Source organism: Martes martes (assembly GCF_963455335.1).
Source record: "Martes martes genome assembly, chromosome: 10".
Taxonomy (NCBI): domain Eukaryota; kingdom Metazoa; phylum Chordata; class Mammalia; order Carnivora; family Mustelidae; genus Martes; species Martes martes.
The window spans coordinates 18,688,739-18,716,516 of NC_137898.1; the positions used below are offsets into that span (position 1 = coordinate 18,688,739).

General features: G+C 56.0%; 3 protein-coding genes across 14 annotated transcripts; 2 read left to right on the top strand and 1 right to left on the bottom strand.

Annotated features, from left to right (window-relative positions):
• The first annotated feature begins 884 nt into the window (after positions 1–884).
• Positions 885–9,975, top strand: RAPSN (receptor associated protein of the synapse). Of its 6 annotated transcripts, none has more exons than XR_013967523.1 (8): positions 885–1,275; positions 1,745–2,083; positions 6,477–6,635; positions 7,175–7,273; positions 7,349–7,471; positions 7,987–8,040; positions 9,042–9,194; positions 9,664–9,966. XR_013967523.1 is itself a non-coding variant. In XM_080815680.1 (8 exons), the coding sequence occupies exons 1-8, from the start codon at positions 1,084–1,086 to the stop codon at positions 9,734–9,736; spliced, it is 1,239 nt and encodes a 412-aa protein (XP_080671806.1). In that variant the 5' UTR covers positions 885–1,083; the 3' UTR covers positions 9,737–9,975. The 6 variants fall into 6 exon arrangements, 4 of the variants coding, with proteins under 4 accessions (XP_080671806.1, XP_080671805.1, XP_080671807.1 ...); XM_080815680.1 differs by having other exon boundaries at positions 8,995–9,194; positions 9,664–9,975; XM_080815679.1 differs by having other exon boundaries at positions 895–1,275; positions 7,866–8,040.
• Positions 9,976–11,087: 1,112 nt separating this feature from the next.
• Positions 11,088–17,363, top strand: PSMC3 (proteasome 26S subunit, ATPase 3; the record flags this gene model as incomplete). Its single annotated transcript, XM_080815683.1, has 12 exons — positions 11,088–11,162; positions 11,506–11,589; positions 12,165–12,290; positions 12,719–12,823; positions 12,936–12,998; positions 13,264–13,401; positions 13,843–13,986; positions 14,108–14,256; positions 15,598–15,694; positions 15,916–16,061; positions 16,912–16,993; positions 17,175–17,363. The coding sequence occupies 12 exons, from the start codon at positions 11,088–11,090 to the stop codon at positions 17,283–17,285; spliced, it is 1,320 nt and encodes a 439-aa protein (XP_080671809.1). The 3' UTR covers positions 17,286–17,363.
• A 2,186-nt stretch (positions 17,364–19,549) lies between these two features.
• SLC39A13 (solute carrier family 39 member 13) lies at positions 19,550–27,443 on the bottom strand. Of its 7 annotated transcripts, none has more exons than XM_080815684.1 (10): positions 27,316–27,443; positions 25,529–25,837; positions 23,529–23,642; positions 23,105–23,244; positions 22,611–22,715; positions 22,406–22,495; positions 21,613–21,663; positions 21,173–21,305; positions 20,891–20,990; positions 19,550–20,772 (listed from the first exon to the last, which is right to left on the bottom strand). In XM_080815684.1, the coding sequence occupies exons 2-10, from the start codon at positions 25,827–25,829 to the stop codon at positions 20,697–20,699; spliced, it is 1,110 nt and encodes a 369-aa protein (XP_080671810.1). In that variant the 5' UTR covers positions 25,830–25,837; positions 27,316–27,443; the 3' UTR covers positions 19,550–20,696. The 7 variants fall into 7 exon arrangements, 6 of the variants coding, with proteins under 6 accessions (XP_080671810.1, XP_080671813.1, XP_080671815.1 ...); XR_013967525.1 differs by having other exon boundaries at positions 19,556–20,772; positions 21,197–21,305; XM_080815689.1 differs by having other exon boundaries at positions 19,556–20,772; positions 21,177–21,305; positions 23,105–23,229.
• Positions 27,444–27,778: the final 335 nt, after the last annotated feature.

Here is a 27,778-nt window from a genome sequence, read left to right on the forward strand (position 1 = left end):
GTCCTCGTCAACTAATAAGTCATCATTTCCAGCAGTCCACTGCAGTGGGTAGTGGTACACTCTAGCCCAAAGTCACACGGCCCACACGGCTAATAAATGGCAGAGTCAGGGGCGCCTGGGTGGCTCAGTGGGTTGAGGCCTCTGCCTTCAGCTCAGGTCATGATCCCAGGGTCTTGGGATCGAGCCCCGCATCAGGCTCTCTGCTCAGTGGGAAGCCTGCTTCCTCCCTTCTTTCTCTCTGCCTGCCTCTGCCTACTTGTGATCTGTCTGTCAAATAAATAAATAAAATCTTAAACAACAACAACCCAAAAATGGCAGTCAGCCTGGCTCCAGGGACCCTGCTGTTCCCCACCACCCTGTGCTGCTCACATAGCCCCTGAGTTGGGGTTTATGAGGTCATGATTACCCTCATTTGACAGATGAGGAAACTGAGGCACGGAGGGATGAATGACTTGGCCTGGGCCATACTGTGAGCTAGGACGAGGTGTTGGGAATGGTGTGGGCATGCCTATGGATTAGAGCCGTCGGTGCCCAGTGAATCCCAGAAACAAAGCTGGAGGGAGGATAGTTCTAGGGAGAGGGCTGTGATGGGGAGAGGCAGGGCTCAGGGCTGGCCACCTGCCTCACTGCATCCCTGCTTCTCCAGGCCCTCAGCCTGTCCCTGGAGGCAACTCCTTGGTCAGACTGCCTGGAGGGCCCACTCTGCCAGGGAAGCCGGGGTCAGTGTCGGAGGAGCTGAAGAGACACCAGAGAGGGTGCCTGGGAAGCAGGGTGCCTGGATCCCTGGGCGGCCGCCTCCCAGCTTGGGGGTGGTTGCAGCCGAGGCCCGCGTGACATTGTGGCTGACATTCCTCAGCGGCCACGTGGCCCCAACTGGCAGGGACAGCTGCGGGACAGGGGCCGGACCAGCTTTGTTCCCAGGGTGGTGCCCGCTCTCCATCCAGGCCCCGCTCGGCTCCTGCCCGGCGCGGCTCTCCTTCCTGGGGCTCCTTGGGCAACTGGCACTGGGGTCCCCACCATGAATGCCTAGAAGCCCAGAGCCACCAGGGTGGTAGTCCTCCTGTGGCACAGGGCTCTGGAAGGATGGGGCAGGACCAGACGAAGCAGCAGATTGAGAAGGGGCTCCAGCTGTACCAGTCTAACCAGACAGAGAAGGCACTGCACGTGTGGATGAAGGTGCTGGAGAAGAGCGCGGACCTCGTGGGGCGTTTCCGTGTGCTGGGCTGCCTGGTCACAGCACACTCGGAGATGGGCCGCTACAAGGAGATGCTGAAGGTGGGCCCAGGCTGGCTATCCCCAGGCTTCCGACCCTCCCGCCTCCTCAGACACCCCCCGTCCCCCAGGCTAGCCGCCCCATGGGGGCTCGGAGTCTAGTCTAACACCCTGCGGCCTTGAACTTCGCCTTGAGACTGAGGCAGAGCTTCTCCACTTCAGGGTTTGGCAATCTCCAGGCTGGGTCTGGCAGCTAGGTTCCAGCCTTCCCGTTTGGGATCCTGAGTTGGATCCTGGGGCGGTGCATAGGCTCCAGGTTTGGGATTGGGGGTAGGAGGGTGGGTGGGTGGCCCAGGTAGGCCAGGGCCAAAAGGTGAAGGCTATGGGTCTGAGTGTGGTTCCAAGTCTGACGCATCCAGCCCATGGCCAGAGAGCAGAGAACTCATCCGAGGCCTTGGCTGTGAGGCAGGGAGGAGGCCCGGGTGTGAGGCTCAGAGGCCAGGCTGACCGCTTCACCCCCACCCGCGGGCAGTTCGCTGTGGTGCAGATCGACACCGCTCGGGAGCTGGAGGATGCTGACTTCCTTCTGGAGAGCTACCTGAACCTGGCGCGCAGCAACGAGAAGCTCTGCGAGTTCCACAAGACCATCTCCTACTGCAAGACCTGCCTCGGCCTGCCGGGCACCAGGGCTGGCGCCCAGCTCGGCGGCCAGGTCAGCCTGAGCATGGGCAATGCCTTCCTGGGCCTCAGCCTCTTCCAGAAGGCCCTGGAGAGCTTCGAGAAGGCCCTGCGCTATGCCCACAACAATGACGATGCCATGCTCGAGTGCCGCGTCTGCTGCAGCCTGGGCAGCTTCTACGCCCAGGTCAAGGTGGGCCTGGGTGCAGGGGCCGGGCGGGGGCGGGCTCGGGTCCCCTGACACCCTCTTGTGAGCCGTGCTCCCCATTCAGGACCTTGCTCAGTCCTCTCACACAGGAGAGTCTGATAGGGAAGGCTCACCCAGGAAGGTGGGGACTTAGCAGGAAGGGGGACCAGCTAACCTTGGTCTGTCTGCCTTCCTGGGGGAATGGGAGGCTCCTTGTGAGGACTGGCCATGAACCCACACTGCCCTGTGTTTGCTCTGTGGTCTTGGCATCCCTCATCTCTGAACCGTGGTGGGGACATCTATAAAACCAGGGAGGATAGGGCCCACCCTCCAGCGCGGTTGTAAGGGCTCATTCCTCAAGTATTTATTGACTGTTTGCTCTGTGCCGGGCTCTGTGGGCTTGGGATGCAAGCAGTGAAGACAACAGCAAAGCCCCTGGCCTCGTGAAGCTTGCATTCCAGAAAAAGTCAAATAAATACAAACAGTACCTCAATCATGCGACGTGCCAGAAAGTGCTTGAGAGAAAGGAAAGCGGGAAAAGAGGTAGGAAGTGTCGAGAATGGGGTGTTGCAAATTTCAAATAGGTTGATTGGATGGCCTTATAAGGGTGCTATCAGTGTGATGACTGGAAGCACATGAGAGGGTTAACCATGACAACAGCGAAAGCAAAACCCCGCCCTGGGTTGGGACGGTGTGGGGGCATAGTTGGCCTGGTTCCAGGGACGGTGGAGGCCAGCATGGCTGCTACACGTGTGTGAGAAGGACGGAGCAGGTGGTGAGAACCAAGAGGTAAGGGGGAGGGGAGAAGGCAGGTCGGGATGAACTGATGGCGCCGGGGACCCATGGCTTGTCTCTAGTCAAGTGCTTGTTCTCCTGGGACCCCTAGGCATCCAGGCTGCGCTTGACCCATGGGGCATGTTGGTGCCGGGCACACAGTAGATGCTTCATAAATCTTGGGGCCAATGGCTGTGTAAATGCTGATGAATCAGAGGTGGGGTACGAGGAAATGAGGCTCATCTGGGACCAGCCCGAGGATTTTGTTTTTAGCAACCACACGTAGGAAGAACCCACTCAGATTCTCTAGATGGGAGAGGGATGGGGTGTTTTAAAACCTTCTTTATTATGAAGACAATTAACTATACAGGAAAATCGAGAGAATGATATACGGAGACTCCACAGCCCCACCACTTAGACTGAACAATGATTAATTACTATGATGCCATATTTGATTTACGCTTTTTAACTGAAGCATTGTGATGGGAAATTATAGACATCATGATATTTTACCCTGAAGTAGTTCAGTATGCATCTGTGAAAGGAAAAAAGAGAAACATTTTCTTATATAAGGACACTTTCTTACATAATCCCAATTATCTCTTGAGTTTCTCTGCTTATCCTGAAAACACACCTCTACCCTCAGCTTCTATAAATTGGAACACAGACCCGAGGCACGCGAGCAGTGGGCATTATGTCTCCTAAGTCTATTCCAGTGGAAGATTTCTCCCTTCCCCTTCGTTTTCCAGGATTTGTCTAACAAGGCAAACTGACTGCCCCGTAACAGCGTTCATCTCATCGTCCCATCGCTTCCGCAATAAGTCACGTGACTGGGATTTGTCTTTTTTTGTTTCCTCCCCTTTGCTCCCTGCAAACTAGAGCTTAGTGACCAGGGAAGACTCGGGTCACACCTTTTTGGTGAGAAGACTGTAAGCGTTGTTGCGTGTTTTATCACATTCGGTAGCAGGGGGCGACAACCCCATCCCTCCGTTTTAGGTGTAGCGTTTTTTCCCTTTGTGACCAGCAGGTGAACTGGGCGGGGTGGGGGGGCGGTGAGGGGGGGATTCGGTGACGCTCTGGCCCCCTGGGAAAAAATTCAGTTCTGCGGCCACAGTTTCCATAATGGATTTAAATCCAGTGATGTTTGTTGCCTGAATTAGTTCTCTTATTTCAACTGAAAGGAAATGCCGATTTCCAAGTTCGACCTATCCTTCCACAGTTGTTGGGGTTTTCTCTAAGGAAGAACCCTCCCCCATCAGTTAGGGTTAGTTGGCTCCTCTGAAAAGCAGTTCCTACAGGAAAGACGGAATAAATACTTTTTCCTTTCCTTTAGTTCCTACTTTGATGAGGAGGAGTCAAAGTCATAGCTGCCTTCAGCGACCACACTCATTTGTTTTGCTTTTTGGAGTACTGTTATGAAATCCTGGATTTCTTTTTTTTTTTTTTTCTGAAATCCTGGATTTCTAAAAAATATTCAGTCTTCTTCAGTTAATTGCAATATTGTGCTTTGTGATGCTCAAATTGTTGTACTTTAGGTAATGGAATTCCTTCAATAAGGCTCCTGTGTCCTTTTGGAGAGACTTAATTTAAACACTGAAAATGTTCTTGTTTTCTGGAACAATAAACTGTCCCAGGTTCAATTTGTATATTCCCTGCCCCAGACCTGGAATCAGCCATTTCTCTGGGTTGTTTTTGGTGGGAAATTGTATTAAAGACCAAATGTGGGTTCTAAGGTGCTCATTGCTACTGGGTTGTGATGGCTTTGATGTCTTTGTAGTTGCCAAGACCCCTGAAGTTTACGCTAATATTTGCAATTCAAATCTAATGTTTCAGGATTTTCCTTAATTTATTTTAATCTGGACTCTCTTTTTCCTTAGACTGAAAATGTTGGCTTTTAGCAACATGACTGCATATTTATTTTATCCTACAAAATACACAAAACACTTCCCAAACATAATACCAATATTACTTTTTAAAAAAGAGACAACTGAAGGAAGTTTAAGATTTCTTTGCCCTTCTTTTGTCTTTGTCAAATATCCCACTTTGGATGAACGTCCAAGGACATACATTCCACGGTCATTTGAAATAATTATTTTTTTTCTGTGTGGTTATATTACTATAATGCAATATAATACTTTATAATGTAATAATATCTTATAGGATTATATTTTAATGGTATATTGTATTATTTTATTATAGTAATTCTATAATTAAACATTATAATTAATGAATTATGTTAATAAGATGATACACAGTTAAGATATTTATTTCCATTTTCTTTTTTTTTTGGTTTTTAAAAAAAATTAAATTAAAAACTTCTGAAGCTGTAAAACACTTACATGCCTTCAAATTTAAAAGGTGCCCCATAAGGGAAACTGGGCTGGCTTGGTGGGTGGAGCATGGGACTCTTGATCTCAGGGTCATGAGGTCCTGCCCCATGTTGGGCACAATGATTACTTACATAAATAAAACTTTAAAAAAAAGTTCGTAACAAAATTTGTGAGGAACAGGCTTTTGTTGGGGTTATCAAGAGTTCTCTTTTGGTCATATGAACTTGGAGATGCTTGTCAGATATGAAGTGAAAGATCAAATAGATTTCCTATGAGAAAGAGCAGAGCTATTGGGCTGTAGCTGAAGGGACATGAGGTCAAAAGAGGTTGTTTTTGATTTTTTTTTTAAGATTTTATTTATTTATTTGACAGACAGAGATCACAAGTAGGCAGAGAAGCAGGCAGAGAGAGAGAGGAGGAAGCAGGCTCCCTGCTGAGCAGAGAGCCCGAGATGCGGGGCTGGATCCTCATGACCTGAGCTGAAGGCAGAGGCTTTAACCCACTGAGCCACCCAGGTGCCCCTGATTTTTTTTTTCTTTAATGAGGTAAGAAATGCCAGAATGCATTTGTACACCGATGGGAATGATTGTAGTCGAAAGAGATGGAGGCTTGGTTCCAGAGCCCCGTGGAGGAACTCACTTCCGTAGGAGCTGGGGGTCCTTCTCTGGAGTGGCAGGATGGAGGCAGAGTGGTCCATCTCAAGGATTTGGTGGAGAAGGGAGTCCTCTCTGACTTTCTTCTGTTTTCCCTGTGGAGTATGAAGCAAAGGCGTTAGCTGGTAACAGACGGGTAGAAAGAGTATTTGGAGGTTTGAGGAGAAAGCAAGAATGATTTCACTGCCTCAGTGAGTCTGTTCCATGTTCTTTGGAGCCCACAAGCAGACACTGAGCCGTTGGTGAGCACCCGCTGCCGGGTACTGGAGGGCCCGAGTGGGGGGCCTGGTACTCCCCCTTTGTGTGAGAGGAGACGCCAGCTGTATTTTCGTGTCTTCTCACTCATTCTTTCATTCAACAAATATTCGTTGTGCCAAGAACTAAGTGCCAAGAGCTGTGCTAGGCTCTTGGGATGCATCCGCAAACAGATGAGAGTTCCTCCGTTCACGGAGCGCACACCTTTCCAGTGGCCTTTCCCGCTGCCTGGACCACTCGCTCCCAGGAACCTGAGTGAGTGAGTGAACACCAGCGGGGCCTCTGAGCTGATGGAGAAGGCAGGCCCTGGAGCCCTCGACTTCAGGGCAGCTCCGGCCATTCAGTGTGCCCCGTTCTTGTCCCACCTCCTCCCTGTGTCCCCCGCAGGACTACGAGAAAGCCCTGTTCTTCCCCTGCAAGGCCGCAGAGCTCGTTAGTGACTACGGCAAAGGCTGGAGCCTCAAGTACCGGGCCATGAGCCAGTACCACATGGCCGTGGCCTACCGCCTGCTGGGCCACCTGGGCAGCGCCATGGAGTGTTGTGAGGTGGGGCAGGAGGGAAGATGGGCAGGTGGAGGGGGGTGGTGTGGCCTAGGATGTCCCCCTTCCCTATCAGCCCTCTTAGGGCCCCAAGATCTCCCCTTGACCCTCTTCTCCATGAGTCCCTGGAGGATGCGTTTGTTTTGCCTAACTAGCCCCCCGCTTCCGGCCGCAAAACTTCATTCCCTTCTAGTCCATTCTCAGGGGAGGGAGTTTCCCTCTGCCCTCCCCCCACACATCCCCTCCGTGGGGCACTTTAAGCAGGAGAGCCGGTCTCTGGAGTGCCACAGACCTGGGTTCAAATCCTGGTGTTGCAACTTACCAGCCAGGTGCCCTCGATCAAGTCACTTCTGTCCACTCCCCTGGTTGTCGTGAGGCCTCAGTGGGGCCGTGGGTGGGGCCACAGCACCGTGCTAGGTGTACTGGGCTCCAAGGATGTTAGCGATCCTTGGGCTGCCCTGTCAGAGGGGCCCACTGAGTAATGACACCCCAGCGTTGGGGGGGGGGTAGGTGTGCTGGCCTGAGCCTCCAGCCTCCCTTTACAGGAATCTATGAAGATTGCTCTGCAGCACGGGGACCGGCCACTACAGGCGCTCTGCCTACTCTGCTTTGCTGACATCCACCGGAGCCGTGGGGACCTGGAGGTGAGGTCCTGGGGTACGCAGGGAGGGGTGGCAGGCCTGGCCCAGTCTGACTGCACCCTCCCCCTGGCTGTGCAGACAGCCTTCCCCAGGTACGACTCCGCCATGAGCATCATGACTGAGATTGGAAACCGCCTGGGACAGGTGCAGGTGCTGCTGGGTGTGGCCAAATGCTGGATAGCCAGGAAGGCGCTGGACAAGGTGAGGCGGGGCCGTTTCCTGCAGCCCCTGGCTCCCCCCAGTGCTCCCATTTGGAGCCAGTAGGTCAGCCTACAATCTGTGGGGCTGGTCCTGGGCAGGACTCTTTCAGACATTTTGTCTAACATCAGCCTCACCTGAATCCCATGAGGTGAGTCCATTCCAAGTCATTTTCCAGACTCAGAGAAGTCCCATGATGTGCCCAGACCCACAGCTAGCAAAGGGCCAGAGCTGGGTTGGAACTCAGGATGCTTTAACGACTTTCATGATTTCATGACACTCAATAAGACAGCAATATTCTTCCCATTCTGTATCTGAGTAAACTGAGGCAGCAGGTAACTTGACCACACAGCTCTGTGACTGGGCTTCATCCTGCTTTTGCTATTTTCATATACAGGGCAGCCGGCCAGCGATGTTGCCCTCCCCAGGCCCGCCCCTCTCGGCCCCTTCTTTTCCTGGGAGCCAAGGCCTCTGTCAGACAGCTCTGCCTGCAGCCCTGGCCTGTGCTTGCCTTTCAGGCTCTGGATGCCATCGAGAAAGCCCAGGACCTGGCCGAGGAAGTGGGAAACAAGGTCAGACCTGGTTCTGTCTCCTGGGCCTGGAGTCAAGAGCCCATTGGGCCCTGGGGTGTGTGGAGAGGGCTTCCCTGAACCCTTCTGGATCTCCAGGAGCTGCCCCCACCCATTCCCAGACCCTGGCTGTTTCTCTTTCACCCACAGAGCACTTTAGAGGGCAGGGCAAGAATTCCACAGCTCAGAGGACATCAGAATTCCTCAGAGCTTCTTGGTGGTCACTAGAACCTCCAACAGTGGGTCCACTGACTAAGAGCTGGGCACACACAGGCTCTTCTAGGTATTGGTCCCACTCCTCACTGTCTACTGGCAAGGTGGGCCCTGCAAGCCACATTTTACAGGTAAGGAAATTGAGGCTCAGGGAAGGTGCTCCAGGTACACGCTTTGTACCTGGTCTGTCTGAACTCCAAAGCCTGTGCTCCTCCTGTAGTGTATGTGGCCTCTCAAATTTAATGATTGTATCCAAACCTTTAAATGTCAAAAACAGGCTCAGTATCTAAAAGATACGAATTTCTTTACGATCTGGTGCAGAGCCCAACTGAAATGCCAAAGATCTTTGTTTTGGGATAGGATATAGCGACACAGTTTTACCCAAGTATCTCAGGTCGGTCAGAAATGCTGACGAGCTGTTGTGTGTATTTAATTAACAAAAACAGGAGAGCAAATGGAGTCAATGCGGCGGATCTGGTCAATAAAGTCCTTCATAAACATGGGGTTCCCAGCGAGTTCTAGAGGTTTGGGCCTCCTGCCTCACCCACCCCGTCATTCTGCATGAGGGGAAACTGAGGCCGGGAGAGGGCAGGACTGGTTTCCTAGGTCCATCCTCGAGGCAAGAAGGCCGCCGGGACCAGACCCTGTGTGTCCTGACTGCTGGGTGGGGCCCCGGGGACAGCTTCTCGGGCTGGGCAAGGGGGTGGTGCTCACCAGTACTGACCTGGTCCCCGCTGGCCCCAGCTGAGCCAGCTCAAGCTGCACTGCCTGAGCGAGAGCATCTGCCGCAGCAAGGGGCTGCAGCGCGAGCTGCGGGCGCACGTGGTGCGCTTCCACGAGTGCGTGGAGGAGACCGAGCTCTACTGCGGCCTGTGCGGTGAGTCCATCGGTGAGAGGAACAGCCGGCTGCAGGCCCTGCCGTGCTCCCACATCTTCCACCTCAGGTGAGGGCTCCCGGCCGGTGGGCAGGGGGCACCGACGGTATCTTTGGGGTATGCTGGGGCCTCCGCTGGCCTGACCACAGTAGTAACACTGAATGTAGCCCCCTCTGTGTTCCAAGCGTGTTCTGAAAGCTTCCCCTGTAATAACTCATTGAATCCTTCCAGCAGCCCTAGGAGGTGGCCATCACGATTCTCCCCAAAGAGAATTCAGAGAGGCCTCTCAAAGGTCACGGGACTCAGACACCCAGGGCTAGATCTGCTTCAGGGCTGTGAGAGCTACTGGCCTCCATGGCGACCTCCTGACTCCTGACTTCCTGGAAGCCCCAGGACTGAGTGCCAGGGGCAAGCAGGGCCGCCAGGAGGAGCCTGGGGGCCGTCCCAGCTCCTGCAGAGGGGAGGGAAGGAGAGAGAGCCCAGGCCTAGGACGGAAGCCTGGGTTCAGTGAATAGACAGAACTCCTTTGCCTCCCAAGGTGCCTGCAGAACAACGGGACACGGAGCTGCCCCAACTGCCGCCGCTCCTCCATGAAGCCTGGCTTTGTGTGAGTCCCACCAGCAGCCTTGGGCTTCTGCCTCATCTCCCCCTGCTCCTTGTCCATCATCGTGCTGGAGGCCCCTGATTGGTCATACTTTAGACCCTGTTTTAGCCCTGGGGCAGCCGACTCGTCCAACCTGCCAGGGTCCAGGGCCTGCCCACTGTTGCTCCTCCAGGCTCAGGTGCCCTCCCTGCCTCTTTGTACTTTGCTCTTTATAGAAAAATAAACTGTTTGTACCTGAGCCCAGTGATTCTGACTCTTTTTGTGGGTGTGCTGGGGCAGTGCAGACAGGACAGCATCTTCCCCATCTGGTCTTCTTGACTCCTGTCAGACAGCTCTGACAAGTGTGAATTTGGGGTCAGCAGGTCCTGGGCGGACTCACAGAACAACCTTGGGCAAGTCACTTAACCTTTAGCAAATGCTGTTATTTAAAGAAATTTCTGCTTTCAACTGCTTCCAAGAAAACCACTAGACAGATTCCCACCAAGTTTAGGGGTTCTTTGCGAAGGCTTGGCTGAAAATATATGTCATATGGCTAACATGAAGTTTCATTTTAGGGGTGCCCTGGGTCTTGCCTTGGAATCATAAGCAGAGATCCTCCAGAGCAATGGGACACAGATACAACAAAAATGATTCTTATATGACCCAGAGATCTGCCCTAAGCCTTGAGATGACAAGAATCGATTACAGATGTGAGTCATAATGTTTTTTAATTGTAGAGGTTGTTCAATTCCGCTCTTCCCACGTGGGCAGTTCTGGGGCACCTGCTCAGAAGTTAACAGCAGCAGCGATTTCTCTTTAAAACTGGTTAATGATTCTCTCTGGTAACCTTGGGCATGCCTTTTTTTGGCTCTCTGCACACGGCTGGCGTATGTTGTCTATGGTTTGTGAGGCTGAGCCAGCTCCCGAATCCCCTAATTCCTAGCTGCACCAGATTCTGAGGTCGAATCATCCCCTGCAAAGCGCCCTTTCAATTACTGGCTAGATTAAGACTACATTTCCCAAGGGCCCTCGAGGTCCCGTCCCTTCTTCCACCCCTTCCGGTTTTGCATCCAAGCTCCGCCCACTGCGTGCACCGACCAATAGCAAATTCACCTGTCCCTCCCGGCTTAAACAGGACGAGGGTGGTTACGTTTCAAGAGTGGTGGGGGAGTGGGGGGCGGGTCCTGTGTCCCGGGTTTTGTCTTTTGAATCGGAGAAGCAGATTCGTTGCAGTAGTGGCGGCGGGAACTAATTCAGTCAGGAGTCAGGAATTGGAGAGAGAGGTCTGTCACTGGTCAGGAGCAGGCGTTCGGAAAGATAGTATTAATCTCTGGCTGAAATTTCTGTCCAGTCCTATTTTCGGTCTTCTCCTTCAGGATATGAATCTGCTGCCTAAACTCGAGAGTCCAGTGACTCGGCAGGAGAAGATGGCGACCGTGTGGGATGAGGCTGAGGTACGCGCTGGGAGAGTTGGGGTCCTGGAGTCGGGGCCAGCGGGAAGACGCCTTTGGTGGGAGGGTGGGAAGTGGCTGGGTGGGGGGGTCAAGGTCTGGCCTGGTCCCGGGGTCGGGGCCGCTTGGGATATGAGCAAGGGTCTCGACTCCTTCATTTTGGTTTTATTGGCGGGGAAGCTGAGGCTGTGAGTGGGCTCGGAGGATGCGGAATCCCCGACCTGAGTTAAATATATATGTGTATGTATGTATATATACGTATAAATATGTATGTGTGTGTGTGTGTGTGTGTGTGTACGCGCGCGCGCCTGTATATATATATATATATTTTAATCTTTTTAAACAGCAAGATGGAATCGGGGAGGAGGTGCTCAAGATGTCCACAGAAGAGATTATCCAGCGCACACGGCTGCTGGACAGTGAGATCAAGGTGGGCTCACAGCCCCAGTGGTGGGCAGCGAAGCCCCCACAGGGCAGGCCCTGGAGATCCCAGCGGCTTCTTTCATGTTCTCTGCTTTTCCAGGAAGACATAGGGCCTGCGGATTAGAAAAAGAGAAAAAACTAAGCCCTAAGAGGGACCCGAAGAGAGACAGGATGGTGGAAGGGCAGGTCTGAGAGGATTCACCGGACTGCCTTTTCCGGCGAGGTCTTTAAATATTCCTCTTGAGAATCTTTTAGAAAGTCCTCATTTATAGATGAGGAAACAGGTTTTTGCTGTGGTGAAGTACCCAGGCCTTAATTAGAAGCAGAAGCTAAAACCTGTATTTGCTTGATTCAGAACCCTGCTCTTTTCCTTCTGCTACAACTACTTCAGGAGGTTTCCAGACTGGCCCCTTTTGCCCTCTGCTGGATGTGGACACAGTCAGGTTCACCCTTCAGAGAGCCCTAGAGCTGAGTGAATGGATGCGGGAAGGTCCCCTGGGCAGCCTGGGCCTCACCCGTTACAGGGCCCTAGGATAAGCTGAGCCAAGGCTGAACATTTGCTTCTACTCGCCCTCATCCCAGATCATGAAGAGTGAAGTATTGCGAGTTACCCACGAACTCCAAGCCATGAAGGACAAGATCAAAGAGAACAGTGAGAAAATCAAAGTGAACAAGACCCTGCCATACCTTGTGTCCAACGTTATCGAGGTGTGTGTGTATGTGGAGGGGAAGAGAAAGGGTCAGCCGAGCTTGGAGGCAGCCTGCTATGGGACTATTGGAAAAAGAGTGGGTGAAAGTTTTGAGGCCCAAGTTGCATGTTAGAACTACACCTCCAAGGGCCGCCTCCCTAGTGTGCATTTCTAGGGTGCTATACACACACACACACACATATAGATACCCTGCAAAGGCCTCGGAAACACATGTTTCCTCTTCACTTGGGGAATAGAGAGTTCTTGGGGACAGGAAAGCAACACCTAAAGGGTTCTTATCAATCCCCTGGCTTATTAGCCACACCTTTGCTGGGGCTGGGGCTAATCTGAGGAAGGGGATGGATTGTCTTGCCCTGGGAAACGCTAGGCCCTGAGGAGTTCAGGGGGCTGAGCAGGGCTTCTTGACAGAGCTTTTTCCTTTCCCAGCTTCTAGATGTTGATCCCAATGACCAAGAAGAGGATGGTGCCAATATTGACCTGGATTCCCAGAGGAAGGGTAAATGTGCAGTGATCAAAACCTCTACACGGCAGGTGAGGCTAGCTCAGAGATAAAACTAAGGAGGGTGAGGGATGGATGTGGGAAAGGACTAGGGAACTTTATTGAGGGCAGTAACTGAGATTGAGCCTAGAATTTTTCCTGCAGACATACTTCTTGCCTGTGATTGGGTTGGTGGATGCTGAGAAGCTAAAGCCAGGAGACTTGGTGGTGAGTGGTGTCCCTCAGCCTGGGCAGGGCTTATCCAGTGAGGTTTCTCCCATTGGCTGGTTGAGCCTCTGCCTCAGGCCCAGGTCACTGTTGGCCCTGAATCTTGGCAGAGCAGCCCAGGGAGTCTGAGCTCGTCAGCTTGCTCTTTGGTTTTTGTCTTTCCTAGTCCTGTATTTTCTTTTCACTCTACAGACACCTGCCACCCAGCCAGTTAGTTAGGTCTTGAGCTGGGACAGACCTGAAGGCTTCCGTGCTCTGTCCCCAGGGTGTGAACAAAGACTCCTATCTGATCCTGGAGACCCTGCCCACAGAGTATGACTCTCGGGTGAAGGCCATGGAGGTGGATGAGAGGCCCACAGAACAATATAGTGACATCGGGGGCCTGGACAAGCAGATTCAGGAGGTGAGGGAGGCCCTCGTTTCTAGTAGCAGCCTTGCCTGCCTTTTGTGTTTTTCTTCTTCATTGACCAGAGCACTTACTGCCAACATGCCTCTTATCATAGCATCCCAGGGAGGCAAGGAGGGTGCCATGCAACAGTTTAGGAGACGGAGGTCCAGAGAGATTAAATGAGTTGTTGAAGGTTACAGAGGTTTAGGACTGGAGTCAGGACTGGAACTCAGGCTCCTGGTCCTTACCCTCGTGCCTCCCTACCATAACCTGCTGTTCCTGGAGCAGCCGTAGCCAGCCTTCGTGGGAGTGAGCATTCTGTCTCTCTTCTGATGGAGAGGCAATGTCCCTGAATTGGTGTTTGGAGGGTTGAGGGTTAGGGTTGAAGTCATTAAGTGTCAGGGTGTAGGAGCCCTCCAGACTTCACTGTCCTCACCCAGGACTTCTTCCTGGCAGCTGGTGGAGGCCATTGTCCTGCCAATGAACCACAAGGAGAAGTTTGAGAACTTGGGGATCCAGCCTCCAAAAGGGGTGTTGATGTATGGTCCCCCAGGTACGGGGAAGACCCTGCTGGCCCGGGCCTGTGCTGCACAGACCAAGGTAAGTGCTTTGGGGGCGAATGAAGAAGGAAAGGTCAGAAGCTAAAGCTCTACCAAGCGGGCTCAGAGGGACCTCTCTTAGTGCCTTTGGCCTGACTCTTGTTACCATGCTACCTCACCAGGCTACCTTCCTGAAGTTGGCTGGCCCCCAGCTGGTGCAGATGTTCATTGGGGATGGTGCCAAGCTGGTCCGGGATGCCTTTGCCCTGGCCAAGGAGAAAGCTCCGTCCATTATCTTCATCGATGAGCTGGATGCCATCGGCACTAAGCGGTAAGGGGGTGCTGAGTGCCACAAAGGAGATTGTTTTAAATTCCAGCTGTTTCCCACCCTGTTCCCTCCTTCCCCTGGAATAGTGGCAGCTCTACTCTTGTGGTTTTACATCCTGAATTCTGTTCTAACTAGCTTCCTTGCTTTTTCCCTGACCATCCATTCTCATGGTTGCCAGCATGTTCCTTTCATACCTGCTTGCTTTCCTCACGTGCACCCACACTCCCTCCCACAAACTTCCTACTTGAAACCCTTCATGGGCCCCTATTGCTCCTTGGGATCAATGCTGGACTTAGCATGGCCTGCCTAGTCCCCTGTGTGGTCTGCCTGCTCCCCTCCACTTCATCCTGGACCTGTCCCCACCCCAACTTCTTCCCAGTATCCATTTGGTTTATTTAATTTGTTTTGTTTTGTTTTTATTTATTTATTAAGGCCATTTGTTAGAGAGAGGGAGAGAGTGAGCGAGCAGTTGAGGTGGGGCAGAGGGGAAAGGAGAAGAAGAGGGTAAGAATCCCAAGTACACTCTACCCCTGAATGCAGAGCAGGAGGCGGGGCTCAACCTCATGACCCTGAGATTATGACCTGAGCCAAAACTGAGGGTCGGACACTTAACCAACTGTGCCACCCAGACGCCCCAACATCCCTTTGGTTTATAGGTCTCCTCTATAATCAGTGTCCATCTGGCCCTGGTGAGAGAGATTTTGCACCTGTTGTTCCTTTTCTAGAACGTACTTCTCCCATTTTTTATTGGTTGCCTAGCCTGTGTGTTCTCAGCCTGAGGGATACTTCTCAGGGATGCCTGCCTGGGCTCCCACTTACACTCCAAGTCTGGATCCCATATTTCTTTCTTTCTTTCTTTCTTTCTTTTTTTAAAGATTTATTTATTTATTTATTTATTTATTTGATAGAGATCACAAGTAGAGAGGCAGGCAGAGAGAGAGAGGGGGAAGCAGGCTCCCTGCTGAGCAGAGAGCCGGATGCGGGGCTCGATCCCGGGACTCTGAGATCATGACCTGAGCCAAAGGCAGAGGCTTAACCCACTGAGCCACCCAGGTGCCCCTGGATCCCATATTTCTAAGCTTTAGATTGCAGTGGCACATGCATTGGGGGATAGCCCGGGCAGTGGCTGGTTTTGCTAACTGTTTTATCCTCAGCCTGGCTGATCCCAGGAGCCTCTCCAGTCTCTGACACCTGTTCTGTGTCAGTCCTGGGCTGGGGGCCCAGGGTTGAGCAAGACCTTTCCCTGCACTGGACAGTTGGGTTAGGCTTTTGATGGCTGGAGAAGGGGAAGGCTCTGGCCAAGTTTTGGCCTCACCAGTGTCTCGGGCTTCTTGTGTGCCCCAGCTTTGACAGTGAGAAGGCTGGAGACCGGGAGGTGCAGAGGACGATGTTGGAACTTCTGAACCAGCTGGATGGGTTCCAACCCAACACTCAAGTAAAGGTGAGTGTTGTCATCACAGATTAAGAAAGCGGAGTTTAGAGGGAAGGGCACCTTCTCAGTTACCCAGCTAGTGCAGCTAGAATTACAATTGAGATTGTTTTTAACACCCTTGCTGTTTGATCTGGGCCCTGGGCTGCCTGTCTGCCTGTCGTGGCCTTGACGGTTGTCTGTCTGGGAGCCCCATCTTCCTCATTTCACATTGCGCTTCTCCCCTTGCTCAGGTGATTGCAGCCACCAACAGGGTGGATATCCTGGACCCCGCACTGCTCCGCTCAGGCCGTCTGGACCGGAAGATTGAATTCCCGATGCCCAATGAGGAGGCCCGGGCCAGAATCATGCAGATCCACTCCCGTAAGATGAACGTCAGGTGAGCAAGGACATGAGCAAGGCGCCGAGACCTGAAGGGGCAGCAGCAGAGCACTCTCTGTTGCCTTTCCTACTGCGCATCCCTGTCCTCTGGTTTCTGCCCACTCCTTCTCCCCTCCCTGTCCACACAGAACTATTCTACACGCCACCTCCTCCGTTTCTCCCCAGAAGCCCGAGGTAGAGTCTTGCTGGGGTCCAGGCCCTGATTCTGGGTGCTCTGCTCCTTAGAATCACCCTGTCCCTTCCTCCCCCATGGGAGGCCCTCAGTTTCCTTCACTCCTCCACCCCAGCAGATGAGCACAGCCCAGCATGGCTCTGGGGAATCCAGCCAGGGGCCAGATGGACTTGGATTCAGATCTGTGTGACCTCCAGTAGGTGGTATTACCCGTTGAAGCCCGAGTTTTCTTGTCTGGTGCTTGGGGTTAATGCCAGTGACCTCGTGGGGTCATGGCACCATCAAGGGAAGTGCTTGGCACATGAGAGCAAGACAGCGCTGTGCTGATGCAGGGCCTGCGCTCCTCGAAAGGAGGGGAAACAGCCATCTTCTTGCTCCCCTGCTACAGGCTGAATCAGTCCCTGGCATCTTAGGTGCAGATTTCTAGAAGGCTAGAGCTCAAGAGACACAAAAATAACTTGGTGTCTGCTTTGACCTACCTGCCCTTCGTCCTGTATCTTGTACTGAGAAGAGAACAAGGCATAGCGGGGAAGGGGGGGAATTAGCCGAAGTCCTAGGGCAAGTGGTTCTCACTGCTGATGGGGAGTTTGGGCAGACGTCATCTCCCACTGCTCCCCATAACCATAAGTAATTTGAGTCCTGTGGTGGTCTCTCTCCCCCTCTCCCCGCCCCTCAGTCCCGATGTGAACTATGAGGAGCTGGCCCGCTGTACAGATGACTTCAACGGGGCCCAGTGCAAGGCCGTGTGCGTGGAGGCGGTGAGTGGTGGTGTGAGGGAGTGGGTTACTTCATGCCTTCTCGCCCCCCTTCGCTGAACAGGATGGGGCATTTGGCTGGTGGAGACTGCTGGTGGGGCGGAAGAGGCTCAGAAGGCCGAGGCCTCTGGGAGCCGGGCCAGGGGTGCAGGAAGACACCCTAGACCCTGTGTCCTTGGTGCAGGGCATGATCGCACTGCGCAGGGGCGCCACGGAACTCACGCATGAGGACTACATGGAGGGCATCCTGGAGGTGCAGGCCAAGAAGAAAGCCAACCTGCAGTACTATGCCTAGGAGGTTGCCCACCACACCTGCTCCCTGGTCTGGTGCTGGTTAAAATTCATAATAAAAGATGGTTTCAGGGCCCTGCCACCTGTCTGTTGCACCTTGCCTGGCTGCAAGAGTGGGACCTGTGCAGGAGGCTCCCTCCCCAAGTGCTGCTGCCTGGAAACCCCTAAAACCACTGTGGGCCTCAAAGCAGTTGTCAGGCGAGGGCCTCTGGGCAGGATGGGTACGTGTTACAGCTGCTGCCTGGCGTCTTCCAGCCTCCCGCCACTGTGTCCCTGCCAGACCCTTTCCTGCTCCCTGTCCCACCCCTCCGCTTTAGAGGTCCAGGTTCCTGTAGCTCCAGAACCAAGAATAGAAGCCAGCCTTTCCCCTTTTCGCATTTTTGGTCCCCTCATCCTTGCTTCCCTGTAAAGCCAGGCTCTGGGTTTTTGCTCCTTGAAATTTCTCGTTTCCTGGCCCCTGAGCCTCCTGTTTCTCCACATGTTCCCATTAGTTCTCTTGGCTCATTTCCTTCTGCTGAGAAATGAACCTTGAGCAAGAGCACTGAGAGTCCTTCTGAGCCTAACCTTTGGTCACGGTGTGTTCTCCCCCTCGCTCCCCCCAGTTCCGCCGTCAGCCCCACTCTAAGTCAGGCCCCATGTCCTGTCTGTTTCCTTGAGGATCTCGTTGGTCCTCTCTGTCTACTCAGCCTTCCAGCTCCGCCCCCCCCAACATCATAGCTGGTGTCGTGTGGTTCACTGAGGGCCTGTTCTGGGCCCCATGCCCGACGGATCTGTGCATAATTTGGTCTAGTCATTCCAATAGCCCCCATCGGGGTACCCATTTCCAAGATGTGTGTGAGCAGCTGTGCTACGATTGCTCTTAGGTGGCCTAGCTGGGATTTAAACCCAGGACAGTAAAACACATCTGGGTTCCATGTCTGTGCTCTTAGCAGCAGCTTTCGTGGGCCAGGGAATGCCTTCTAGAGTAAAACACCCTCAGACTCCTGTCAGCTCTTACTTGCCCCCCTAGCAAAAGCCCCTCCACACTTTTTCCTGCCCTCTCCCCAAGTGGACATGCTCACAATGAGCTACTGACCGAAACAGCCTATCTGGAGGGCTTGGCTGCTGGCTAGCTTTCCAACCCAGGAGTCCTGTCACCTCCAGGCTGCCTTCTAGAGTGTTCTGTTGCTCACAGGGGCAGTCCCCTTGGAAATCCCGTTGACTTCCACGCCCTGCCCAAGGCACTCCCAGCACAACCTCCGAGGGCTTCTGGTTTCTGTCCCCTAGGTGGGGACAAACCTGGCCGCTGTTGCTTCTGTGTTCTCTGTTCCCCTGCTGGACCAGTCAGGGCATTCACCTCCTGGCCATGGCACTGCAGTGAACCCACAGGCCCTGTATCCCACCAGCTTCTTCATAAATTGGCTCACTGCCTCTCCCGGGCAGGCCGAGCCCTGTGATTGCCTGTGTACCTGTCACTTGGAAGGGCTCAACATAGGTAAGAGCCCCAGTGCCACCCCGGAGAGGTGGGGGTGGGGGACAGCCCTGGATTCCTTCTTTGGCACCATCAGGCCTGGGCTTCCCAGACCTTGGACTGTCACAGCCAGGTGGGGCGGCTCCCTTTTTGCCGACAAGCCACTGGGTCAGAGCCAGGCACTCCCAGCTGAGCATGCCGCTGAGTGGGGCTCCAGGACAGACAGATGGGATAGTTCTTATCCTGTGGGCTCCTGAAGGCCGGCTGGCCAGCCTGGTTGACTCAGCACCGTGGGATCCCACTATTCCCTCCCTGCTTTCCTGGGCTAGCCCTGTGCGGAAGCAGCCTTTACACTCAGACATTCAGAGGAAGTGAGAATCCGAAGAGTAAGAACCCCATGATCTTTTTAAATTCACTGAAGCAAAGCTGGAGATGACTTGGTAGGTAGACCTCCCTTCCTCCGCTTACTCGGGACAGGCTAGGGAGAAGCCCCTGGCTCTTACGTCTGTAAAAAGAGGACGACCACCTGGGGGCGATGTCGGCTACGGTGGCACGGTGCCAGGCTTGTGGTCCTGGGCTACAGAGCTAACATGCCAGGTTTAGCACGAATGGCTATGCCCTGTTCTGAGCAGCACTGTGAGGGTAACTGTTCACAGATGAGCATGAAGCACAAGAGCTGGAGGGGAGCTGGGGATGACAAGATGGACAGGGTGGCCAGCTGAGCTTGGGACCCACACAGCCACCAGCCTGGCTGGAGCAAGGGGAGCCCAGGAAAACCCTGCCTGACCAGGGACTGTGGTGTGCAGAAGAGAAGCAGCCAGTTTGTATATAATATTTATTTGCATTGTCCATAGAATAGTTATTTACAGAAAGAAACGGACCCACAGCAAAACTGCTGTAAACCCATTCAGACCCTCTTGATGGCCGCTTCTCAGAACGTCCACGGTTGAGCAGCAGGGCTGAGCCTGGCTGTGGAGTGGGCCAGCTGAGTACCTGGGTGTCCGCCAAGGGAAATAGCTGGGGATTATGGCTTCAGCATTCTCCCAGAGCACATTCCTGAGTGCTGACAAGGCGGAGCCCTCACCTCCCCCAATCTACCCTCAGCTGCAATGGGACAGGGAAAAGGGCCTGGGCAGGGAGGGGCGGCCACGGCCCACTCTTCCTGCCCCCAGGGTATCTCTACCTGCACCCTGGCCTGGCACCAGCGTCCCTGAGCTGAACCAGGAGGCCTGTGTGGCCCAGGGCTGCTCACTGCCCTGCAGGCTGCTGTTTGGCAGCTGGAGGTGGTGAAAGCTGCTGGCGCTGCCAGGGAGCATTTACTAGGGGAACAGGAGCTGGCCCAGGGCTGGCAGCCACGAGGAAAAGGTCTTGGAAAGCATCTCCCAGCTCCATCCCAGGTTGGGGAGGACCATCAGTGCTGAGTGGGGCGAGGGGCTACAAGAGCACCTGCCTCTCCTTTCTTTGGCCTTAGAACTGGCAAAGGAAGGGCCAGGATAGGGGACACAGCAGAGAGAAGGCTTCCCGGCCTCAGCCCTCAGGCTGCCAGGGCTTGGAGCCTGAGTAGAAGGCCAGGAACCCCAGGGCTCCAGAGGGAGACGGCTTTGGGCTCCCTGGAGCCCTGGGCTCCTGGGACAGTTCTCACTCCCCCTATGGTCTTTCTTGGCCGAGAGAGGCCTCTACCTGGGACCAGGGCTGCTATTCCTCACTGCTCACTGCGGGAAGTGCGGGATGACAGGGGTAACAAGACCACAGCACAGCTGGGGGCAGGCGCCGGGATCAGGCCCCGGGCCCAGTGCGCTATCACAGTGTCGGTCTCACACATATCTCTGGTCACAGTCACACAGGCACGCACACCACCCTCTCATCTGGTCAGAGGTGCGCTCTCTGGCACTCGCCCTCTGCCTCACACACGGTCACAGAGTGAATCCGAGTCTCTTATTGCTGTGTGGGGGGTGGCAGGGACGGTCACTCCACGAAAAGTGAGAAGAGCACCATCACCACGATGCCCGTGCACAGCAGCAGCACCTGCTGCAGGGAGCGCCTGCAGGGAAAGGGGCCAGACTCAGGCTGGGGCTGAGGATGGGCCGCAGCCCGGAACCCCCCACCCCCACCCCGAGCTCCCAGGGGCCCCATGAGTGATGGCGGCAAGGGGCACTCACCACGGGTCATCTTCCTCCAAGAGGTCAGGCAGCACGTTCACTAGGGCGATGTAGAGAAAGCCGCCAGAGGTGAAGGGCAGGATCCAGGCCACAGTCTCTTCTGCAGTGGGAGGAGAAGTCCTGGTGGCTGGGAGCCCAGGGGAGCTGTGTGCACCACACCCACTCCCACAGGGGAGACTTGGGGCAGATCCTGGCCTGGACACTGGGATGGGGCAGCTATGCCCTCTGGCTGGGGCCCCTCCGCTGACCACCACCTGCCACCGCCACCCACCACGCCCGTACCTACTCCCTTGGGGGACTGCGTACAGATGGCGAAGCAGGCGCCCAGCAGGCCCCCCAGTGCCGTCGAGAGCTGCAGCTTGGCTGCGCTCCATCGGTCAAAGCCGGCCCGGAGCAGGATGGCAAAGTCGCCCACCTGAGGGGAGGTCCAGATGATCACTCTGGGCCCCAGGGGGTTGGGTACGGACCTGCACACCAAGCCCCCTGCACCAGCCCTGCTGCTGGGCCCCCCAGCCCACATCCCCTAGGCTGGGACCCCATTCCCTGCCCCCCTGCCCCAGAGGCTGGAGCACAGCTGACATGGTGGCTGCAGCCTGGTGGGCTGAGCAGCTCTAGGCCTCCGAAGCCCAGCCCCCAAGGCTGCCACTCAGGGCTTCCCAGCCCAAATCCCTCTCCAAAGCCCCACGCCCACACTGCCGCCATGGAAACCCCCTGGCACACACCTCATGGGGGATCTCGTGCAGAAGGATGGCCATGGTGGTCAGGAGCCCAATCTGCAGGGAAGGGAGTCTGTGGGGTTCTGGGCCGAGGGCCAGGCACCCACTTGTCCACTCAGTCTACAAATATTTACTCTGCTGAGTGCTCTGGCTGGATACCGTTCAGCTACTAGAAACACAGCAGACAAGGAACCTGTCTTCACAGAGCTAACAGTCTGGAGGGGGAGGCGAGGACTGAATGAACACACAAAGAACCACAAGATTACACAGTGCCAGGTGCTGTGGGGGAAGAGATGGACCACGTGGCATGGGAACAAGTGACAGGGGCCTCATTTAGATGAGGGGTTAGCAGAGGCCTCTCTGAGGAAGTGCATGTCAGCAGAGTCCTGAAGGATAAGGAGCCAGGATTTCAAAGACTGGGAGGAGGAACATTCCAGGCGGATGGAATAGTGTGAGGTGGAGGTCAGGAGAGGGGAAAGAGCGAGGCCAGCTCAAGAGGAGGCAGAGAGGGCAGAGGGAAGAAGTGGGTGAGAAGCATCTAGAAGCAGGCAGGGCCCAAGCCTAGCAGCTTGGCAGAGGTATGTAATCCCAACAAGGAGCGTTTGCAACAAGAACAGCCCAGTGGTTCGGACAGAAGGCAGCCACGTGCAGCCCTCAGGGCCTGGATGAAGGTGTTGGTGAGGGAGTGGGAAGTGCACAGACTGGAGACCTGTTTTGGAGGCTGAGCTAACTGGCTAACACAGGCACCATCATTCCCACCAGAAATGCGTGGGGCCCACCCCTTCCTACCCCCACTCACCTTCTTGCTCACAAGGAAGCTGGCAGCTACAGCCAGCCCGTGAGTGAAGTTGTCTATGGTGTTGGCCAGCAGGTTGAGATAGCCACTGACCTGTGCAAGGGAAGAGGAAGCCAGGCTGACCCAGGCGGGCAGGGTTCAGCTGAGCCTGCCGGTTGGGGGATGGGGAACCGCTGCAGGAGGAAGGGGCCCTGAGTGGGCCACTCACTTTGATGGTCCGGACCACGGCACTCACGCCGGGCTCTGCAGCCGGCTGGGCCAGAGAGTGGCCTCCACTGAGCACGGCAGCAGCAGCGGGGTCTTTGCTGGGGGCCTAGGGCCAGGAGAAGGAGGGAGAGGGGACATTAGATGTTCCCCCACTCGGCCAGGGTAGACACAGGAGGGGAGTGAGAGATGGAGAGACAGAGGCAGGGAACAGTACTTCAGCCTGGCTAGACTTCTTTCCTGCCCAGTCAGCTGTGTGCCCCGACTCAACTGACCACCTTCCACGCTGCTGTCACTCCCAGTTTATGAGAACAAGCCACAGCAGGGGCCAACGTCATCACTCCCCAGATCTTCCCAGTTGGCCTGGCCTCCCAGAGCCCCAAGGGAATGGGGAAGAGACCCTCTTTTCAGGGCTCAACTCAGAACCTGGGTCTCCAGGTTCCCACACCACCACATAACAGAGGCTGACCTGTCCAGGCCCCGGGGCTTGGGGCTCACCTGGCTGGTCCCCTCCTTCTCCTTGCTGTCCAGGAACATCTTCTCCAATGCCAGAAAGGTCAGGAAGCCAGCAATGACCCACAGTCCCAGCTGCTGTTGCTGCTGCAGGCTCTGGCCCTCACCACCTGCAGGGGGCAGCACTGACAGGCCAGGCCAAGCCAGGGCCACAGAAGGGGGGGCCATTTGGAATGGGACCTCATCAGGGGCAGTGACAGGGGAAGTGGGACAGGACTGGCTGGTGGGGAAGGTGGGCCCCAGGGACTCCCACAGGGGCCGGGGAACTGGACCGGGGCAAGTTCCCTGCCATATTTACCCAGATCCCCCCTCCCCGTCATTCTGGCGGAGCAGGCAGGGCCTAGGCCAACCTTAGGCGTGGGCACCAGCTCCCTCTGCCCTCCTGCCCCCTGACTGTGGCCTCACTCACCAGGGCTGGCACTGCATGTGTAGGCCCATGCCTCGGGCAGTAGGTGGAGAAACACATTGCCCAAAAGTCCCCCCAAGGCAAAACTCAGCAGCTGCTTCAGGCGGCGGGCCCCAGCTACAAAAGGGAGATGTGGAGATGAGGGGTTTGCGGGCTGGCCTATCAGAGCCCCTGGCCAGACCTCTGCCCCACCTAGCTTACTGGGCGCTGTGTTTTTCCAACCAGACTGCAAGCTTCCAGAAGGCTGGACTTGGCCTGCGGCCCTTCCTGGATCACCCCCACCACCCCAGGCCCAGCACCAGCTGGGTGCTCAGCAGGAAATACATCACGGCCCGCTGGACGGCTGTGGAACCACTGCGGCTTCGTAGTTAAGAGACAGGGCTTGGGAGCCCGACGGGTCCCCTCAACTGACCAGCTGGTGACCCTGGGCAGGTTACTTCTGGGACTCAGTTTCCCCATCTCTAAACCCAGGATGATTGTTATATGATAGGGACCTAGTGGGAATTAAATGACAAGACACACAGCAAGCCCTCTTTTAGGGGGAGTTTCTCTCTTCTCAGCCGCTGTTACTCTCAGAAAGGTGGCAGAGACTGGGGAACTTTTGCAGACTTGCAGCATCAAGAGTTGGAAGTGCCCGAGGGGCGCCTGGGTGGCTCAGTGGGTTAAAGCCTCTGCCTTTGGCTCAGGTCATGATCCTGGGGTCCTGGGATCGAGCCCCGCATCGGGGTCTCTGCTCAGCAGGGAGCCTGCTTCCTCCCCTCTCTCTCTGCCTACTTGTGATCTCTGTCAAATAAATAAAATCTTTAAAAAAAAAAAAAGAAAAGAAAAAGAGTTGGAAGTGCCCAAAGGAGGCTATCCAGAGAAATGGGCGCAGAAGACAGAGGCCGCTTGGGTGGTCTAGTGGGATCCCAGGGGAAGCTGCCGCTTCCAGGCCGTGTGACCTCAGCCTGGTCAAAGAACTCCTCGGTGCCTTTGTTTCCCCATTTGTGAAATGGAGCTAAAAATCCAGGCCCCCCGAGGCTGACCTCGCAGAAGCACTCTAAGAGGGGCTGCGATGATGCACAGGCCATGACAGCAAGGCCCCACGAGGGCTCTCTTCACAGCTGTGGCGCCAGCCCTCAGCCTGCTGTGGGCCACAGATGTGCTCATAACCATCTGCTGAACGAACAGTTCCCCGGCCTAGCAGGCGACAGAAACACCAGATTCCTGGAGCCCGGGCCAGACCTGCTACGCTGCACTCCTGGGAGGGGCAGCAGGCACCTGCATTTTTAGGAGCTACCCATCTAGTCTTTAGTTTTCATTACGACATGTCATTTGTGCCCCATCAGTGCACAGACACATCTGCGGTGCAAAAGGGGAGCCTCTGCCCTGGCCTGGGCAAACTCCCTCACCCCCCAGGTCCCCTCCCTAGAGGGGGGCGCCACCAGCCTCGCATGTATTCCAGGAAGGCTGACCCAGGGGCCTTGGTGGAAAGGCTTTTCTGCACTAAGGGTGAGGCAGGGCTCTGTTCCAGCACATGGTTAGCCCCGGGCCTGCGGACCTGCCGCCCTTCCCCCAACACCAGGCAGCCTTCTAAGTGCTCCAACAGTATGAGCTCCTCTCCTCTCCCCAGTAGCACCTATGAGGCAGGTACCAGTATGATCCCCATTTTTAAGGCTGGGAGCTTAAAGTGAAGTAACTTGCCCAATGCCACCCAGCTGGTGAGTGGCAGAGCCAGGCATGGAACCCAAGGGGCCTGGCACCCACGTTTCCAACCACAATCTATATTGTTTCTTGGTGAATGTTTGCTGACTTTTATTCTTTGAGAATAAACAAATGCAGAAATGAAGGAACAAATGAGCCTGGTCCACCCTGGTCTCAACAAGATGAGAAGCTGTGTGCTCTGTCCCTGCCCTCCACTACAGAAGGCTGCGTCCTGGGACGTGCAACCCCACTCTCCCGGGAAGAACAGCCCTATTTTCCATGCCGCTGGCTGCCCCGGGCACCAGAGGAGGGTCACCTACCTTCTGAGCGTAGCATTGTCCCCATCTCCAAGGGAATCACCAGCAGTGGGAAGACCCCACTGAGCCCCACCATGAGGGAGCCCAGGAGGGAGCAGATCCAGGTGTCCAGCCTCTCCCCGCTCAGCAGGGCCCCCCAGGATTCGCTTTCCTTGTTGTCCAGGCGACAGGCAGCTGCAGGCCCCCGGCTCCGGAGGGCCGGCTGGGAACCCCCAGCCCCTCCCAGGAGCTCTAGGGCAAGAGCAGTGAAGAAGAGGAGCCTTTGGCCGGCCATGCCACTGCCAGGACAGGGACATCCAGGCATGCCACGTGCTGAAAAACACAAAGGCCTCTTACGTGAGCTGCCGCCCTTGGCCGCACACCTGCTTAGCAAACGTGGCGTCTTAACCCTCCCCCCAGACAAGCGGCCACAGCATCCACTCTCCTTCCTGCCTTGCCCAGGGTCTCTGAGGACCCCAGTGATGGGTGCACAGAGCAAAGGGGCTCTACTCTCCCACACCCCACTCCCGAGGACCACACATTTTTTCCTCCTGAGCCTGCTCCAGACTGTGTGTCAGCGTGTCTGCCTGGGGCTAAACTTTCCCTAATGACGGGGTGAGGTGCTGGCTGGGTTCCCTTCAGCCACCGGCAGGCCCAGCCCAGTCGGGTGTCTCTAGCTGCCAGGGGAGGCTCTGCCGCCAGGATGTGCTCCAGTGAGGACACCCAGGGGACGGGGGCTGCCACTGTCTAGCCTGATGGGCAACACTGGATGGTGCAGGTGGGGAAAGCAAGCAGCGGAGCTAGGACAGAACCATCAGAGCTTCTTCCTCGGCTGTGAGCCCAGTGTCTCCAGGAGACAGGACAGGAGGCAGACAGACAGACAGGAGGCAGAATTGAAGAGAAGGATCCTTCAGTCGAGAGATGCCTCACAGATGTGCAGAGCACGGGCTTTGGAGACGGGACCCAAACTCTGCTCTGCACCTACAGCTTTTTGAGCGTGGGCAAGTCCCTGAAGCCCCTCTCTGCGCCTCAGTTTTCTAGTCTGTAGGGTGAGAAAACTGCCTCCTCACAGGCTGTGAAGATGAGAAGAGCTTGCTAAGGCAGGTGACCCGGGCTGGCAATGCGGGCAGCGCGGGAAAGCCCTCCTTATACTGCAGGCAGCCTGGGACACCGGCGGCAGGAAGGTTCCCAGCCGCTGGATCACAGGACGGGGATGTGAGTCAACCAACAGAGAAGTTCAATCTGGAAACTCGGGCATGAGGTTTAAATGTGGTCTGCCCTGCCTCATCTGGCCGTGACCTTGAGCCAGCGATGTCCCTGCCTCAGTTTCCTCATCCCCTGATGCAGGTGGGAGGGTGGAAAAGATGTCCGCGTCCAGGACCTCCCCGCCTTTACGGGAGACCCTAACGAACCCCGCCGGGGCTCCCCGGGGACCAAAGGCAGGACTGGGCCAGGCCAGACTTGGAGGCCAAGGCGATGCACGCAGAGGTGCGGGGACCGCAGTGTGGGGAGGGGGGAACAGGGTACGGAGAGTGAGAGAGGGGAGGGAAAGGCGAAAGCAAGAGAAAGTCAGGAGTAAGCGAGCCAGAGAGAGTGGGAGACGGACGCGGAGGGGGAAAGCGAGGGAGCGATGGGCAGCGACGTGCGGGGCGTCGCGGGAGAAGAGGAGCCCAAGGAAGTTGAACTCCTCAGTTCTGGGCCAGAAGGGGGGCCAGAGGCCCGGGTCTGTCCGGGGCCGGCGGGGCCGGCGGGGCCGGGGCTCGGGGGGATCGGCCCGGGCGCGGGCCCCCGAGGATCGGGCGGTCACTCACCGTGCGGCGGCGGCGGCGCTCCCGGCGGCCCCGGCCATCCAGCAGCGGCGCCGCGCCCCGCCCCGGGTCTGCCCCGCCCGACTCGGCCTCCCGGCCCCCAGCCCGGAGCCGCCCCCGGCGCGCGGCCACGTCACACGGGACCTGTCCGGAACCCGACGCGCCGCGCGCCGCGGGGTCGGAGGGGAGCGGCGGTCGCAGCGCGCTTCCGCCTCTCGGCCGTGGGGGACCCGGGAGGCCGGCGCACTTCCGCCCGGGCGGCCGCGGGGCGGCGGGGAGGGCCGGGCGGAAGTGGGAGCCCTAGAGGCGAGGCGCTCAGCCCCGCTGGGGAGGGCGGGGGCGGCGGCCCCGCAGGGACCGCGAGCGGCTGGGTGGCTGGGCTTGCGGGTCTGGCCGCCGCTTCCTCTCTTGGGCTGCAGTTCCGCCCGCGGCCGCACGGAGGCGCGCTCGGCTGCCGTCCGGGGTC